The 20,779-nt window shown below is 39.3% G+C and overlaps 1 protein-coding gene across 1 annotated transcript in view; it reads right to left on the bottom strand.

The window, feature by feature from the left end:
• The window catches only part of IGF1R (insulin like growth factor 1 receptor), a 135,461-nt gene extending 122,378 nt beyond the window's left edge, over positions 1-13,083 (bottom strand). The window contains exon 1 of the mRNA XM_075273216.1: positions 12,222-13,083. Coding sequence (XP_075129317.1) covers positions 12,222-12,336 — 115 coding nt within the window. The 5' untranslated portion in view covers positions 12,337-13,083. The remainder of the gene's footprint in view (positions 1-12,221) is intronic.
• Positions 13,084-20,779: the final 7,696 nt, after the last annotated feature.

Genomic DNA, 20,779 nt, shown 5'->3' with positions numbered 1-20,779 from the left:
ACAAAATGGTTTTAAACATAAGTGGTTGACCTCACGGATACCCTACCAGTCCTGTTCTGATGTTTCTTGGGTCTCCTGCAGACCTCTACTCCCTTTTTACCAATCACCGGTCCTCTTGTTACATTTCTGACCCCATTGTAAGCATTGTGTTAGTGTTTTTCTGCCTGACAACCCTTTTAGATACATTTCTGTTCTGCAGAATTATAATGACACCGCTCTGTTACCGTCGCACCAGTGGCTAAAAATACTATAACTATCTGTTCATGGCAACAAGCACCATGGCATCAACCTGCCGAAGGGGCTGCTTGTGTAACAGATTGTCATCTGTACTAGAACATGTCAGATTTTACATAATTCACCTGCTAGAAAGACTAAAACAGACCAATTCTACATGTAGGTTTTATCAGTCTTTATGTTGTATCTACAGAAACAGATGTGAGTACACTGTCAGTATTTATGGTGCGCCTTTGGGAAAAAGGGAGTCTGTTTACACACATCAGCCTGCCAAGTCCCTGGTGGTCCTGCAGATCCTCCTCCACGCTGCACTAAAGCTGTCCTGGCCCTAATATGATTCAATGGTAGAGAAATTACATTTATGTTGACAACCTCTGTACATCGCTGCAGAATATGTTCACGCTATAGAAGCTACCATATGAGAAATGTTACGTCTGTCTCACAAGAAAAGACTTCTCTCCACCGTGATCGTTTCTGCCCCTTTGTTTTAGGGGCTGGGGGGTTTCAGCATCCAGAACAAAATTTCTATAAGTCACTATGACATGTCTGAAGTTTTTTTGAAAGTTTAGTTACATTTTAGAAAGAAAAGGAAAAATTAACTCCAAAATAAGCAGGACATAATGTTGGATAATGGGTGTCTGTAACAATCTTACAGTAAACACAATCTAACACTTACAAATAGATCAATAACATTATATATAATATAATATATTATAAATAATATCAATAATAATAATAATAATAATACTCTTATTAAGAAAGACATCCACATTCGGAGTTAATCTTACTGCCCAGTATGTCGAGTCCGATTTCCCCAAAAATGAGTAAATAAAAGATGACGGCTGACTATATCAGCACCCCCCACCCCCAGGGTTTCCACAATGACTACAGCTCCACAGGAATGTCCCTTTATCCCTGCTGTGAATGCGGAGCGTCACCGACTTTCCTCTAGAGAAACCTCTCCCCAAGCAAAACAATTGCAAGGCTGATATCTTTAGAGAAGTCATTTTAGGGCAAACCTCCCTCTTACTAGGAGACTCCCAGCATTCCAGTTGTAGAAATAACATTATAACTTATGATGTCAATATTGCAGCATAACCCAGCAGTACATGTGGCCAGACAACAGCTATGACCGGGCAGATAGGCTGAGCGCCAAAAAAATAAAAAAACTGAGGAGCACTGGGTACATTTCTGGGTAGGGAGCCTATATAGATACATAGATGAACGAAAATGAATAGGGACAGGTCTATGGTACATCTGCAATAGCGAAGCCAACACCCCCTATTCTGAGAAAAATCTAATATAATCTTTTATTTTTAGAAGAACATTCACAAATACAAACCCAGACTCGAATCTAATAAAATCCACATAAAAACTTCTCAAATAATTTAATGCAGCTCCGAAAAACAGCATATAAAAAAAAAAAGGAAAGCTGAAGACAATACTGCAGATAAGGTCTGCGCTCCACGAGGGAGCGCGTGGAGCATTGCAGAGCACAGCTGGCTGGAGGCACAGACTGGAGTCTGGGAGGAATCTGCTCTGGTGTACAAGAAGTTATAGCAAGAAATATTTCTCAAATCGAGGCAATTTCCTCTGCTAGACTGCAAGGGCACCAGCAGGACAGTAACCTCTTTCCTGGCAACCAGACTAAGGAGCTTCTCAATTGAGCGGAATAAAAATAGGATAGACGCTCTTCATTAGGGTCACGTGAGATTTTTTTTTTAGTCTCTGTGTTTAAGTGGACTCATTGAGAAACACGTGGTGCTACAAACGCGGATACTACCAAGATGGTTAACCCCCTAACTGGTCTGCTGCAGAGAAAAATAACACCGCACAAGCAATGTAGCATGGTCCTAGAGCACAAGAGATAATGCACAACATAAAGCCTGCTGACCAAATAATGGCCTATGCCAAGAATGCAAATAACCTACAGGAGGCCAACCTGAGTCACTCCATAAAACCGGCTCAGAACAAGCAGAAGGACACAAGCAAACTATTGCATTAGAATATCACATCATGTTTCTTGTCTGGACGTGAACCCTACAAATTGTACAGCGCTGCAGAATATGTTGACACTATATGAATAAAATGTATTATTATTTATCACAATAAACAGTACACCGAGGCTAAACATGGCACTATATACTACTGTATATCACTCTAGGAGCCCACATGACAGTTGTGGTATCAACTTTCATAGAACATAGAAATGAAGAAGCTCAAGCGAATCTGTCCAGTGATTTCTGCTGCATATGATATAACGGATGAAGAGAAGCTGAGCTCTGTGGTATAAAGGTTTATAAGATTTAGAGCCGGATCTAAGAAAATAAGTAAATCCTGACAGGACTCCTAGGAGACAGTGAGAGTCCTCATTACCCCGCCCGCCCAGAGTGATTGACAGCTCTCTCTGTATCAGTGTGTATACAGAAGACAATCCATCGCTGTGTGTGAGCGGGGTAATCAGGACTCTTACTGTCTCTTAGGAGTCCTGTCAGGATTCACACTTTTAATCTTGCTCTAAATAATATAAACCTATAAATCGTAGAGCTTATCCAGTCCTGTTTTCAGATAGGGCACCAGAGATCCCAACAGATTTACCCTTCGTTTTCGGATATACTAACCACTGAGTATCTCTACTTCCGCAGCACATCAATACATCTTATCCTCAAATGAAGGGTCTTTAGTTTGTTAGACTATAAAATAAGTCACATGTAGTATATCATTTAATGCGTTATATAATCCTTTCTACTAAGGTCGATGGTCACCTCCAACCACAAGACAGAGCAGCCAACAACGGTTCCAATCTGCCCCTCCAATCTATACACATACAGGCGCAACCAAATTGTATATGTGAACTGGGAGACCAGAATAAGCCAATGACAGACTTCTCTGGATGAAGCTTATGTCCTCCTTGAGAACACAGGATTAAGCAAGTAATATTTCCACCAACTTCACTTGCTGAGGGAAGATTGGGACACCTCCATACACATCAGATAGCTGGAAGGTTCAGCAAACATCAGAAATATCCATGATAGTGTTTAAGGAGGTTCTCAGAAATAAACTAGAGACCATGGCATGGCATCATTAAAGGGAATGTGTCACCAGAAAATGACCCATTTTTCAAACCAAGTTTTCATGTTAAACATTTAGATTTAAAAAAAAAGTTATTTTAAAGAATTTTCCATGTCACTATTATACCTTTTACTAAGTCATGCAATTTTCACCATGGCTATCAAGCCTAATAATAGCCCAATACCTGCAAATTTACATTATAGTTGAGATCACAATGATATCTCATCTTATCCACTCCGCCCTCCAATGCACAGAACATGCCTAGAAAACTCTCCAATATACTTCAATGAGGTAGCCTCAGACTATTGCTGCCTATGGCCATAAGAGTGCTGTTAAACATAAAACTAAATGTTGCTAACAGAGCAGAGGAGAAGCAAGATGGCAGCTCAAATAACACTGCGCAGAAAATAGAAGCTAAAAAAAATAAATAAAATTGCAGTCACAAATTTATATATATATATATATATATACACATACATATATATATATATATATATATATATATATATATATGAAACTTACTATATTTCATAGAAAATGTTAAAAAAAAAAAAAAACGGCAAGACACTCACAGTTATGTCGCTATATCCATTTTATTAGATAGTGATCCGCCAGTAATCTATTGTGTACGTGGCCTCATAACAACAAAATCTGGGCAATATGAGGATCAGGTAAATTGGATATGGGCAATCCATTATGTTGGCGTTTAAGACAGTAGACATGTCTCTTTCCCCACTGAATTGAACAAGCACAATAAGCCGAGGGTTCACATTTATAGGGAGGTCACTATCTTGCCATCCAATACCTTATGTATATTCTCTAACACTTTGAATGAACCCTTAAGGGTCATGGAAAACTTCACATAAAAAAAAAAAAAAAAAAAAAAGATCAAAACCTAAATGAAATAGAATTGGATCTTTGATTATTCTCAGATAGGGGAGGCAGGGTCTGCTAATCTGCCAGATTTAGTACAGATTGGGATTCTGCAGCTTTCTATACACTGGAGTACATGCACACAAAACATGTAACTCCCCACCAGATCATACAAAGGTGCCCATCGCCTTTAAGTCCATCCTAGTCAGATGTGAGATGAAGGCTACAATTTCCCTATATGTACCAGTACATGAACACATTCAGTCTCCAGAATAGAATGAGACCATTAGAAATTATCAGAACTAGATTTTTGGAGATAAGGAGGTTGATCCAGGGATTTATCCTGTTTGCCAAATTTGGAGCACAGAAGGAATTTTTTCTTTATTTCGATGGAGTAATCGCATCCATCTCATAAGGGTTTTTGCCTTTCTCTGGATCAGCATCGTAGGGTTATAGGTTATACATGACGGACCAGTGTCTTTATTCAACCTTATTAGCTAGATAATAGGAAAGATTACGCTACAATTCACTGACAGGCAGCTAGACATTAGAAGATTGGATGGAGTTCTCCAGTCACTGGAGCATCTGGTGGTATCATCTCTGTATGGCTGTAAATATATGGTTTGTGCAACCTGAATATGTTATATGACCCGTATTTGTCTATAATTGTCTTACAAATCTGTAGAAGATTAGTCACAGCCATATAACTACTGCTATATATTCAAAGATACAATAGCCTTATGCAATAAAAAACGTCCTAACATGGCGACATCTGGGCTACAATCATTTCTAGAAATGTGAAGACTGTAGCTGACTGAAAATGAGTGCATGTGCCATGTTATCTCATGTATCAATGGGGTTTTTACTGTTATACATCACCCTTACCAGCTTTTTTCGGAAGGGAACTTGTTTACTAATTTTAAAGACTTCATTCACATACAAAATACCCCCTTACACTTCAGCACCATGCAATCTGTCCCCCCAACTCTAGTGGTTTATTACAATATAGACCAAATTACATTGAATTGAGAAGGTTTTTTGTCATAGGCAAAACCAATGAGCAACAGCAAATGAACAAATATTGTGACGGTTTTTAAAGGGAAAGGTTGAACTAATACATGACCTATCAACTGAGGCATCACACGAAATAATCCAGCTATTATAGGGTTATTAGTATGACGCGGACATACACAACAATTACACAACTAATATCCCATTTATTGAACTTTTTTCTAATGAAAACAAAATATTTCACACAGTTACAATATCTACACAAATCTGAGCACAGGCTTTAAAGAAAAATAATCTTATTCTTATTCGTAGTAGTAGTAATAATAATAATAATAATAATAATAATAATAATAATAATAACAACAACAACAACAACAACAAACAACAACATCTGGATAAATCCAAATTATGACGATGTTGAAAGAAAACACATATACAAACAATACTTTTCCCCCGCCTCAAGTCTTTGCTCTGTTTACAGGTTTATAACAAAGAGTGAAAGGTTTGCCTTTAGAAGTTCTTTTACTAGGCATTTTTAATCACAAAGTTACAGAAAATGAAGCATTAAAATGAAAGCGGTATATCTGTACCCAAAACAACCTAAGAATACAGAAGGATCAGATATAGAAGGATTACTATGCTAAAACAAGCAGCACATTGCCAATTTTCCAGTGTTTTTGTCCCACACGAATCTAAAAACATATCATTGTTCTCTCCGTGCAGTAGGCGAAGCTTATTTAGTCAGGAGAAAAATAAATTAGTAAACCATTTCTTTCAGAAAACAAACCCAAATCGATAGGACAGTAAGATATTCTATACGGTCACGCTAAAACTGGGCTTCTAAAATAGTGGCTGACACTTTTTATCTAACCTCTATGTCCTGAAACAGATAGAAGATAGATAGATAGATAGATAGATAGATAGATAGATAGATAGATAGATAGATAGATAGATAGATAGATATTACATATAGGTAGAAGATAGAAGAGAGAGAGATTATATATAGATAGAAGATAGAGAGAGATTATAGATATGAGATAGAGATAGATAGATAGATAGATAGATAGATAGATAGATAGATAGATAGATAGATAGATAGATAGAATAGGTAAAAGATACGTAGATAGATAGATAGATAGATAGATAGATAGATAGATAGATAGAATAGGTAAAAGATACGTGGATAGATAGATAGATAGATAGATAGATAGATAGATAGATAGATAGATAGATAGATAGATAGAATAGGTAAAAGATACGTAGAGAGATAGGATAGATAGATAGATAGATAGATAGATAGATAGATAGATAGATAGATAGATAGATAGATAGAGAGATTATAGATATGTGATAGAAATTATAAATAGGTAGAAGATAGAGAGAGATTATAGATGTGATTGATAGACAGATAGATACTTATGTAGCAATTTTTCAATTTAGAAAATTATAGAAAGTTATTTTGAAACCACTATTCAAAATAAAAAATACTATAGATTTAAAAAAATATACATAGGATATCTATCTATCCCCTCAAAAAAGGTGTGATTTCTTTCAATTTATGGGTAATATAAGTTATAGCTTTGATAATTTTTCATAATCTTTAATTAATAAATGCTATATACAATCTAGATTTCCTAAAACTGGCCAACAACATATTTTTTATTTTCTTAAAAAAGCTGAATTTCTTGTTCGGGTACGTGATCCCCTACTGTAACTAGTAATGTCAGATACTATTACTGGTACAATCGGAGACTAATAACCAGAAATATAGAATACAACAACCACCACAGTCATCCCCCACTATCCGGGATCAACCAAGTCAACGACAGACACAAAACATGTTCTTGTTTTTGACTACATAATGTCTTCTAAACTAGACAAGTGATAATTCAGCACATAGTGAAAATGTGACCAACTATAAATGTTACATCTGATCAGACAAGGATCAAAGCCTTTATTCCAGGCTCTGGGATACAAGATGATAAAACGGATGACAGAGGGAGGAATTCATAGAGAGAAGATGCTTAATAACAAACCTTTTAGAATGAGAATAGAACCTTAAAAACAACGAAAGAATACAAAACATGGGAAACCCCGACAAACTTGTTGGAACATATTCAATATAACGCAAAGGGCTATTCTTAGTCTCTAGATCATACTTGAAAAATATGTTAAAATGTTTACAAGCCAAAACTTGCATAAAGTTCTCAAAAGAAACAATACAGAGAGAAGCTTACTATATATTGTGCTCAACCCTGGAGAAAGAAAACTACTATTATCAATGATGTGCCTTCTCATTCTGATAGGTATCTTCAAGTCAGAGCTTACATAGCAGATAGTATAGATAAATATTACAGGACTAGGTCTTAGGAACAAAGTAAATGAATAAGAAGAATTTATTTGTTAAAAAAATAAAGCTTCATTTATTAAAATAGAATAGAAAATACATAAAAATACAAAAAAAAAAAAAATTACTGCGTTTCCGGAACCGTAAACAAAATATATATTGAAATAAAAATAAAGACTGGTTCTTACTCCAGGACTAATTTTACTTGTGCAAGAGGTAACCTTTAGATGCGGCATTAAACATAATGAATATGGAATTTATAAATTGTGGTGTTGACTTTTCTCGAGACTTTCTACCTGTTGAGTCTGTAAAATATAGAATTATCAAATAATAGATAAGGATCTTCAGGCGTTCATTCCCAGCATAGAGCTATGAAATCCTAGTGTCAGGTCTGCGAGGACTAGTTAAAGCTTGTAAACAAGGAGGTAGTAAGTGCGTAGTACAGGGTAAGCCAGGACCACCGGTCACACGCCACTCCCCCCTATGATGAAAGCATCAGGTCTCAAACACAAAGGATCTTTATAAATCAAACCAAGGAAGCACTACAGCAAAATCCTTCCTGCAGACAACATACAATATCCCCAAATCGCAAAAATGCAACTTTCGCCGCTTAGATTCGATTTTTAGGCAATTCTAAGATTCCCTTTATTTTGGAGACAGGCGATGGCTATGTGACCCCACAAACAAAGCCCTGTCTGTAGAAGATCTATGAAGAGATGCTTCATTTCCTACACGACTAAAAATAACAGGCGGCAGCGAGAAAAACATTAACTCCTTAGCTGCCACACAAACCATGGCACGTAAACATACAGGTAGAATTTCTAAGCGTCTATGAAGAGTAAACATGGGAAAGCAACCATATCAGTATAATCCCCAGACACAAGGCTGAAACCAGAACGCTGGCGCTCGGTCACAGTTAATCCAGGACTACTGTATATAGTACGGGCCTGTCTTTCACCCTCCCTGACAAATAATAGCGCAGCCATTGTATACAGTAGAGACTTCTGTTCCATGTTGACAGAGCACTTGATGAGTGTAGTAATACAGTGACTATGAATGGCCTGAATATCCGGCACAGCAGGACAGTGAAAAACACTATACATCCCATCCCATCCCATCCAGGGACATGGAGAAGAAGCGCCGAAACCTAGAAAAATCATCACCGCCCATGGTACAACAAGGAGGAATATACACAGTTCCATATGTATCAGGAATACGCTTTGCTATGTAAACATCTATAGACATGGCAAGCACAGACAATCATATTTTAAAAATTTGGAAGCAATATTGTAAAGACATCATACACAAAGAAAACAATCACAATCACACAGAAAATCACAAATATTCCGTTTTGAGAGTTTTGGGGCAAATTCTTGATAGTGGACCTGTCACCTCTCCCGACATGTTTTAGTCAGTACTTGTGCTGCTCAAGAAATAACAGTACTGGATCCCATTTTCTTTGAACGTGACATTGTACTGTATCTCTGTTGTTCCTCTTGGAAATGTTACACTGATGTTACCCTTGGCGTATCCTTACACAGTGTCAATGTGAGAGCGTGTATGGACAACCCTGACTGGAAACTTAGGAATAACAGAGGAACACAGTTCTGAGATATGATGATCCAGAATTGTTATGTCATGAAGAATACAAGTATTAACTACAAGGGACATGACCGGAGAGCGGACGGCTTCTCCTTAATGATTAGGTTAATGATCGTTAGTATACGGCTTCTCTTTAATGATTAGGTTAATGATCGTTAGTATATGGCTTCTCTTTAATGATCGCTAACATATAGATTTTATTATATTAATATATTTTCAATAGAATTTATTTTATGACTAGCAGAACAGATTGTCATTGATCTGAAATAACCAGATCCCTGTGAAGCTGCAGCCTGTCACATCTGAATTATAGCCACGACCATGATCCAAACAGATCCCGACACGTAATAGGATCTAACAAGAGCCATGGCGCAGACCTTAACATGGTCAGGGTTTGGCCAGAACTAGACGTAGATCCAACAGAGAGGAAAACTAGAACGGAAAGATTTCTCCATCTGACATGTTTATGAGCCACTTCTGGTCCTGACTTAGAAATCCTGATACAAAACATTAACAGTGTGAACGTTTCCTTATAATCTAAAGACACGGCAAACTCAATAACCCCATGCCAGAGCGGACAGAAAGAAAGACTGACAAAACTAATGGTAGATCTCAAGGAGAAATGTTATCAGGAAAGACACAACCTGAAGGAAAGAAAGGAAAGGGAGGAGGACATGACATGTAAATCTATATTACAGGGTTAAATAAGGTTCAGGAAGGAAGTGTTTTAGTAAGAAGATAAACACAAGAAGAAGGGGCACAATCTGCAAGGAGATCAGGAGCAATGGAGTAGAGGCTGGGAACTAGAGTCCAGCCGATGTGGTTGGGAAATCAATAGTAAGTGAATGTGAACACGTCCGAAATAAACATAACTATAGAGCGCTAGAAAGGAAACGCAAGGACAGCCTAGATGGACACTACACACTTCTCTGCTGTCAGTCTTCCATAGCTTATCCATAGGCACCTTAAAGGGAACCCATCACATGAAATCTGGGGTCAGTACATTATAGAGCAGGATAAGGTGAGCAGATCGAGGGACAGGTTTGTGGGAATAGATATAACTTGTGATGTATCCACTATGCTGGGAAGTCAAGGAGGCGGTCTTATAGATGACAGCTATCTCCATAGTCATAGACTAGGTCTGTCAGTCACTGATGGCTCCACCTCCTTGACTTCTCAGCATTAAAAAAAAGCAGAAATTTCAATAGATAAATGACAAGTGATACCAAATCTTTCCCCACAAACCTATAGATCAATGTGTTCAGTACGTCCTGCTCTATAACATGTCGCCAGCAGATTGAACCGTACTTATCTCATGACAGGCTCCCTTTAAGTAGCACGCAACAAGACAAGGCATTGAACCCAGTAGAAAGTATTAGGGCATGTTTACACCGTCAGATTTCTGATTCCAGTGTATTGCAGCTGAGGGTTGTTTTACCAATATTAGATCTTTCATATACTGGAACCAACTTGTGTCTCGGTATACGGAAGAGTATACTATGCAGTGCTGAGATACGGCCGTATACATAGACAGAAGCAGCAATTTATATACTGCACAATATATAGAGTCCTACTGACAACTGACCGTGATCACTCAATCTATAGGAGAGTCCACATAGTGATATATGGTCCAGCCACAAAGGCCAGGATAGTAGGAAAGCCTTCGGAATAAATACATATATAGCACATGTATTGGATGCCATAGCACAAACTGGTTGAATTGGGGGGTAAATTACCAAGGTATGACCAGTTTATCTCTGACTGACAATACAGCCAAATGAGTGCACCCTAAAAATATCACCCATGCCCCTGCTTACTCCTTAACCCCGTCCTGTCCTCATAGGTAGCCTTATACAGCACAGGTAGCATAACAACATCGACACGTATGTAAGTATCATACTCAAGGAAGATCAAGTGATGACTATGGAGACCACAACAGTCAGCAATGGCTGATAACAGAGAACAACTTACTGCACCGTAAATGAAGAACAGATAGATTGAATTTAGTGTCCCCCTTAAGGCCAAGTATGATGTTATCAGACAGCCGGGATCCATGTGTTATTATAGCAACCGTGACATCTATGTTGTAGATACAAACACAAACTAAACATCCGCGGTGCCCGTAGATTAGGTAACAGATTATAACAAGGGGCCACGGGCAAGGATTGCCCACTATAAGAAGGGATTACATGGCAGAATAAGACTGATAAACAAATCCTTACTCATAATATTGTTATAAACTGACCACTCATCCTCTATGAGGCTCTTCAATGGTATGGAAAAGACGTGTATATGGCGGCATTACTACATGTAAACACAAGTACCAGTGACCTGGAGGCAGAGAGATGGCATACTCGCTGGTGCCAGAACTATAATCTATGTCGTATACGTAGCAGTATGCCAGCTATATACCATACCAGTGACAGATAGGACGAGACTCAGCTGCCCGTAGACAGTATTCGGGGTGGCATCAGCCACAACAACAATAGGCTGGTACTGATAAACACTGCGTCTATGGCACCACAACAACCACGCCACATCTCCTGAAATTTAGCATATCAGAACGGTGCAACCATTAATGATTTTATTTGGCATTTGTGGTTCCTTGTGCTGGCACCAGGCACATGCCAGTCAGGGATGGGCAGATAAGTCGGTAACCAGCATAAGCTATCATTTTGGCGATCCGATCAATCACAACCTATAGTGTGCTGATAAATACACTGGAAGGGGTTAAGAAGAATGGGCATGTCTATGGGCAGCTTTACCTAACACAACCTCTGTGCCAAGGTGGTCACCTCTCTAGCAGCAGGCACACATGGGATGGCCAACCTGTTGCTGTAGAGCCACAACCCCCAGCATGCTGTGACAGCCAGTGCGTGTATGCTGGGGCTTGTAGTTCTCCGGCCGCTGGTGAGCCACAGGTGTCAGGTGCCCCTTATAGAGCATCAGATAGGAGCAGGGCATCCCAGCCTGCTGCTGCTCCACGTGTATGACGAGCACATCATCATCATCATCATCAGCCCAGACCAGACAGTCTCCCACGGGGGGAGGAGAGGGGCAGACACCCGAACCAGACACTCACCTTTCCCACCCAAGGGCCCCAGGCACTGGCCCGGGCAGAGGCACAACAGCAGCAGTAGGAGCAGGGGGACCCCCGAGAGCCAGGCCGGAGCCCCCCAGCCCGATCCGGCCTTCATCTCCACAGAAGAGTAGTATCCGCCACTCCGATCACATCCACAGCAGCCCCAAAGTGCCCGGGATAAAGATGGCGGCCGGAGCCCACACACGCACTGACCCGATATCTGTCTAGTGTGGCTAGAGTCCGTGCCCCGTGACCTTGCCCGGCTCCCCCGGGAGGATATGGGGTTCGTTCTTTGGTTCAGCCCCGGTGTGACACTGAGCAGCGTGACCCGAGATGGGGGGAGGTTATGACCCCAGATACCTCCCCTGTGATAGAAGGGGCGCAGTCACGTGAGGCAGACGCCCGCGGGTGTCCCCGGTCTGTAGTAATAGTAGTAGTAGTAGTAGTAGTAATAGCCCGGTGTGGTGTAGAATACTAACGCCGAGGCTCCAGGTCAGCAGAGCCGCCGCCGCTGGGACGTGAGGAGCACGCAGCAGACACCCGCAGTGTACGGCAGCAGCTCCGAGTCCTCAGCCTCCATGTCACCCGCCTCACTCCCGGAGCTCAGCCCGCAGGAGGCCGCTGCGGGACCAATGAATGGAAGAGTGTCCCCCCTCCTCCGCCGCCGGCCTCTTACTCCCGGGCCGCTGAAGGTCAGAGTAGACGTGGTAGACGATAAGCACGGCGGGGCCAGTCAGTCGGCGAGCGGGCTCGGTGTGCGGCGGGTGTCCGGCTGCGGCGCTCTCATTGTGTGATCCCTCTCTCTGCCTCTATGTGACGTGAATGCTGTAAACAAGAGGCTGAGACACCGCACACTCACATACACACATACACACGGCGCGGGCGGCGGCAAAACCCGGACTGGAGGCCGAGCACAAGCAGCACAACAATAATACTACACTAGACTATACGTACTGCTCCTATATACTACTACTACAGCTCCTATATACTACTACACTATACGTACTACTGCTCCTATATACTACTGCTCCTATATACTACTACACTACACTATACATACTACTACTGCTTCTATATATTACTACACTATACATACTACTGCAGCTCCTATATGCAACTATACTATATATACTGTACTACTACAGTTCCTATGTACAACTACACTATACATAATACTACTGCTCCTATATGCTACTACACTATATATGCTACTGCTGCTCCCATATACTACTACACTATATAACACTATATATACTACTATTACTTCTATACATACTACTACAGCTCCTATATGCTACTATACTATATATACTACTACTTCTCCTATCTACTACTACATTATACATACTACTAATGCTGCTATATACTACTACACTATACATACTACTACAGCTATATATTACTACACTATACATACTACTACAGCTCCTATATGCTACTATACTATATATACTACTACTTCTCCTATCTACTACTACATTATACGTACTACTAATGCTACTATATACTACTACACTATACATATTACTACAGCTTCTATATATTACTACACTATACATACTACTACAGCTCCTATATGCTACTATACTATATATACTACTACCTCTCCTATATACTACTACATTATACATACTACTACTTCTCCTATATACTACTACACTATACGTACTACTGCTCCTATATACTACTACAGCTCCTATATACTACTACATTATACATACTACTACTGCTCTTATACACTACTATACTATACGTACTACTACTGCTCCTATATACTACTACTACAGTTCCTATATACTACTACACTATACATACTACTACTGCTTCTATATATTACTACACTATACATACTACTACAGCTCCTATATGCAACTATACTATATATACTGTACTACTACAGTTCCTATGTACAACTACACTATACATAATACTACTGCTCCTATATGCTACTACACTATATATGCTACTGCTGCTCCCATATACTACTACACTATATAACACTATATATACTACTATTACTTCTATACATACTACTACAGCTCCTATATGCTACTATACTATATATACTACTACTTCTCCTATCTACTACTACATTATACATACTACTAATGCTACTATATACTACTACACTATACATACTACAGCTTCTATATATTACTACACTATACATACTACTACAGCTCCTATATGCTACTATACTATATATGCTACTACTTCTCCTATATACTACTACATTATACATACTACCACTGCTACTATGTACTGCTACACTATACATACTACAACTGCTACTATATACTACTACACTATACATACTACTACATTTTCTATATATTAATACACTATACATACTGCTACTGTTTACTACTAGACTATACATACTACTACTGCTTCTATATACTATTAGACTATACATACTACTACTACTCCTACATACTACTACATAATACTACTGCTCCTATATACTACTACACTATTAATACTGCTACTGCTGCTCCTATATACTACTACATTATACATACTACTACTACTACTGCTCCTATATGCTACTACACTATACATACTACTACTGTTCTCATACACTACTAGACTATACATACTACTACTGCTCCTATATACAACTACAGATCCTATTTACTACTACACTATACGTACTACTACTGTTTCTATATACTACTAGATTATACATACTACTAATGCTCCTATATACTACTACAGCTCCTATTTACTACTACAGCATACATACTACCACTGCTCCTATATACTACTACACTATATATACTACTACTACACTATACATACTACTACTGTTCTCATACACTATTACACTATACATACTACTACAGCTCCTATATACTACTACCCTATACATACTACTACAGCTCCTATATACTACTACATTATACATATCGCAACACCACCAACATAGCCTGCAGGGCAGAGCTAGGCAGACTCCCCCTATGGCTCACCATACAGAAGAGGGCGCTAGCTTTCCAGGCACACATCCAGGGGAGCAAGCCTGACTCCTACCACCACCAAGCATGGCTAAGCCACCTGAGCAAACCAGACATTCAACAACCAAACAGCAGCCAACCACCAAACCAAAAACTCCAACAGATGATAACCAAGGCCGAAATAAAGGCGACCACAGAGGCAAACAGAGAGCGGTACATTGAAGAATGGAGAAACGAAATAAATAACTCCAAGAAACTCACCGTGTACCAATCCCTACAAAGGGACTACACCATGGCCACCTACCTGGAGAGAATACGCCACCCCAAGCACAGACAGACCCTGAGCCGATACAGACTGAGCGCCCACAACCTAGAGATAGAGACGGGGCGATACAGACAGACGTACAAGCCACGGGAGAAGAGACTGTGCCAGCACTGTGACCAGGGGGTCCTAGAAGACGAGACCCACTTCCTGCTACACTGCACCAAATACTCAGCTGTGAGGGCCGTCTACTACCAAAGACTCTCTGCCCACATCCCAGACTTCATATCTGCAGACGAGAAGAGGAAACTCTACATCCTACTGGGAGAAGAAGAGGCCACTGTGGAGATCGCTGCCCAATACGTGTCCAGCTGTCACCAAACCAGAGGAAGATGAGACTCCATGGACTGTTATATTTATCCCAATACACCCGCCACACCCACCCCCACCTCCCCATATAGCAGTCACCAACGAAGAGGAAGATGAGACTCCATGGACTGTTATAACCGAACCCCCCCCCCCCATACCCACCACCCACCCACCACCCACCCAACCCAACTCCCCCCACCCACCCACTTTACTAGCTTTGGCAATGCCAAATACCTATTCGGACGTGCCAATAAAGCATATTTGATTTGATTTGAATACTACTATTGCTCTTATACACTACTAGACTATACATACTACTACTGCTTCTATATACTACTACATTATACATACAACTAGAGCTCCTATTTACTACTATACTATGCATACTACTAATGTTTCTATATAGTACTACACTATACATACTATTAATGCTCCTACATACTACTGCACAACAACATACATGCTACTACAGCTCCTATTTACTACTGCACTATACTTGCTACTACAGCTCCTATATACTACTTTACATACTGATGCTCTCACATACTATTATATATACTACTGCTGGTGTTCCAGTATATTACTGTATTGCAATGCTGCTCCCATATAACATATACATAATACTGCTGCTCAGATATACTACTCACAGCAAAGCTTCACAATCTTTATACACTCACAGAAACTTGATTATTTTCTTTAAAAAGGACCTTTCATCAGATCGGGCACAGGCAGTTCTATATACTGCTGGAAAGCTGACAGTGCGCTGAATTCAGCGCACTATCGGCTTTCCCGATCTGTGCCCTGGGTAAAGCGCTATCGGTCCCGGTACCGTAGCGCTTTACAGTCAGAAGGGCGTTTCTGACACTCTGTCAGGTACATCCTTCTGCCCAGCAGCGCCTATCGTGCTGCACAGTGTGAGTGGGGAGGAACGCCCCTCCCTTCCTGATAATACTCGTTTATGGACGTGTACTGTGAGCACAGGGAGGGGGCGTTCCTCCCCGCTCACACCGTACAGCACTATAGGCGCCGCGAGGCAGAAGGATGTACCTGACAGAGTGTCAGAAACGCCCTTCTGACTGTAAAGCCCTACGGTACCGGGACCGATAGCGCTTTACCCAGGGCACAGATCGGGAAAGCCGATAGTGCGCTGAATTCAGTGCACTGTCAGCTTTCCAGCAGTATATGGAACTGCCTGTGCCCAATCTGATGAAAGGTCCTCTTTAAGAAATACATGACATAGTCACTCATTTGTTTGATTTAGTTCTCTTTGTTTTAGGACCTTTTTGACAATCTAATCTAGTTTTAGGTTTAATTTATGCAGCAATATAGAAAATTCTAAAGGTTTCACTGAGCTTCAAGCACTACTATACTCTGATATATTACTATACATACTACTGCTCTGAAATACTACTATACTGCTCTGATATACTACTATACATACTGCTGTTCTGATACTACTATACTGCGCTGATATAGTACTATACATAATACTGCTGCTCTGAGATACTACAATAAAATACAACTATACGTACTGCTGTCACTTCGATGTACTATGTACATATACTGTGCTGCTTATACTGCTATACATGCTGCCCTGATACACTACTATATACACTACTGCTGATGCTCTTATACAGTTCTATACATATGACTGCTAATCTGATATGATACATACATGCTGCTGATGCTCTCATACACTACGATACTGCTGATGCTCTCATATACTGTTATACATACTACTGCAGCTCGTATATACTACCATTGTATACATACTACTTAATGGTCCCATATAGTACTATATATACCACTGCTGATCTGATTTACTACTATACATACTATTGGTGCTCCAATAGTCTACTATACTTGCCACTGTAAAAGACTACTATACAAATTGTTGCTGCTGCTTCAATATACTACTATATTTACTGCTACTCTAAAGTACTACTATATATACTACCCTTGATCAATATATTACTATATAGACTACTACTACTGCTGGGATGCTATTATTCATATTCTGTAATGTTGCGCTAAAATACTACTATATATACTATTGCTCTCAATATATAGTAGTAGTAGTTCTTTTTAGACCTCCTCTGTGCATCTGAGGGTTTACATACAATACACAAAACAAGTACAATACTAACAAAGTGTCCAGCTGATATAGTGGGATGTAAAGGTTTATATCTATGAAGGAAGGAGGATAGAGACAGTAGGGGAGGAACTAGTACTATACATACTACTGCAGCTTAGATAGTCTACTATACATGCTAATGGGAAAATATTACTGCAGCTCCAATATACTACTTTACATATTCTTTACTGCTGCACTGACATACTACTATATAAGCAACTCTTGCTCAGATATACTACCATATATATATATATATATATATATATATATATATATATATATATAATATAATCACACACACACTACTGCAGCTCCTATATACTACTACACATACTGTTACTGCTTCTATATAGTACTATACATACTCTTATATACTACTATTGATACTGCTGCTGCCCACTTATACTACTATACATACTACTTCTGCTATGATATACTATTATACACACACTAGTGCTGCTTTGTATACATATAACCGCTGCTCTAATATACCACTATACATGCTACTGCTGCTCTGATATACTGCAACATCTGCTACAATACTACCACTACTATACATAGTCTCACTACTAATGTACTAGGGTCAGGGGATACTAATGTACTGCAATACATCACCCCCCATACTACTAGTACCGCTGGTGCACTGCTATTACTACTGCTATTACAATATATCTACGAAGAATACTATTACTGTACTACACTATCCCTAATGGTACTACAGTTGCTGCAATACTTCCACTACTGTACTAAGTTACACTATCATTAATTCTACTACTACACCTATGTACACTTAACGCTGCACTACTAACACTATGCTATGTATACTACCTATACACACACTACTGCACTACCGATGCTTGTTTACGTGGCTGCAACAATGACATCTCCATCTACCTATGTGAAGCGTGCAGCTGATCACATGCAATTGGATGCCATGGTCATGTGGGTAGACGTGGATGTTATTACTGTAGTAAAGTAAACAGTCTATCAGGAACTATTGGAGCAGCGGTGCAGGACTGGTGGGGGATATATCTGATAAATAGCTGCTCCTTTCACTTCCTGTAGACATAGTTTTTTTTTAACCTTAGACAACCCCTTTAAGGCTATTGATGTGAGAATGCAACGTTTCTGGCTGCTAAGGAAATGCAGTGGAAAAAAAAAATCACTGCATTTAACAATACCAGCAAAACGAATGAGATTTTGGTTAATCTCCTGCACACAGTACTGTGAGCGCAATCCATATCACCGTATTGAAATCCAAAGTAGTGCAAATGGTATATGAGCTGACTCAGAGAAACACACAACCACAAGGTGCAATTATGTGACCGATATAAATTCTGGTCTTTAATGGCAGATAGTAAGGTTTTTATACATTGTAGGTGTGGTTATACATTGCATAGGCAAAGAGAAGGTGCGATCAGTATAACTAACAGAACATGATTGGGTATAAAGTTGTCACATACATTTTAGCACATAACTATTGGATAAGACTCAAATTAAGAAGTTTGATCCAATTATAGATAAGTTTTCTTCAAAAAAGGGGATGAACTCTGGGCGGTGCCCGAGAAAGGAATATAAGATGGAGACCAGTATAAGCCGACACCCTTCACAGTGGCGAAAAAACATCTGCGGAAAAGCATGCATGTTATGTGTTTTTTGAAAAACAAAGTACGTTAATTTTGGCTGCGGCATTGCGAGTGTTTCCCCAAAGATTCAATAGGGGAAGTAAAAAAGTTGGCAAAAAGTCAATTAAAAAAGTTGCGGAAACAAAAAACATTTTGCATTGTTTTTAGCTATGTTTTGCCACATGGGGCCTTAGCCCAATACTACTTAGGATTACCGATCTGAAGTGCTGCTGCTACAGTATTATATACTACTTACTGTGTATTACTGTTATACGACTGTCTGCCCTACTACCGATGCGTAAACTTTTGTTACAACTGCACCAAACAGGACTGCAGTGCACTACCTAATACTGTCCTTATTGCCACTAAGTCTGCTGTGTTACTATTGATAATACCACCACTGTTGTACTACTGTCACTAGTACTGCTATACTATTGTCACTATTACTACTAGAGATTAGCGACTATACTCGATCCAATACCTCAGTCGCATAGCTCCTGTTGCAAAAACACTTCTGGGGCTTCAAATTTTTACTACCCCTACCACCTTCCCTGGCTGCGGGAGCTATGCGACGGAGGTATTCGATCGAGTATATTCGCTCATCTCTATTTACTACCACCATTATAACACACTACTTTATTGTTATATTATATACTAAGCACTGCTGGTAGTTACAGTCACTATATTAAATGAGTTCTTATTGATTATCAGCCCTAAACTTCCTGATATACCATAGTAATAAGAACTATCCATATTCCTTAATAACTGTAATAATGGTAGCACTAATCCATAAAATCCATAGTAATGTTAATAATCCTAGTTTATATTAAATGAATAGCCCTTGGTAACTGTAATCTCTGTAATAACTTCAGAATAGCCCTAAAATATTAGTAAGAATACATTTTTAATACTTAGTAATATTCCACTTTCTTTCTACTCATAGTAACGATAATAATAGTAATATAAATAATCCTAATCCACAGAAGTCCTTATAATAGCCCAATGTATAATAAATACATTAGTTCTTATAATAACATAATTTCCTAATAATAATTTTCTGAATGCTAAATACGTATAATAAAAAATACAATTACTAGTCCAGAAATTAATTCTACTGATTTATAATTTTCTGTTTAATAATAAAAAAACCTCATCAACAGTCCTAATAATAGTCCTCATTAAAGTAAAATCTAATCCACCATAGTCTTTCTATT

Source organism: Leptodactylus fuscus, chromosome 5 (assembly GCF_031893055.1).
Source record: "Leptodactylus fuscus isolate aLepFus1 chromosome 5, aLepFus1.hap2, whole genome shotgun sequence".
Lineage (NCBI taxonomy): Eukaryota > Metazoa > Chordata > Amphibia > Anura > Leptodactylidae > Leptodactylus > Leptodactylus fuscus.
The sequence above is the reverse complement of the archived record's forward strand: the minus strand, read 5'-3'. Positions and strand labels throughout refer to the sequence as shown.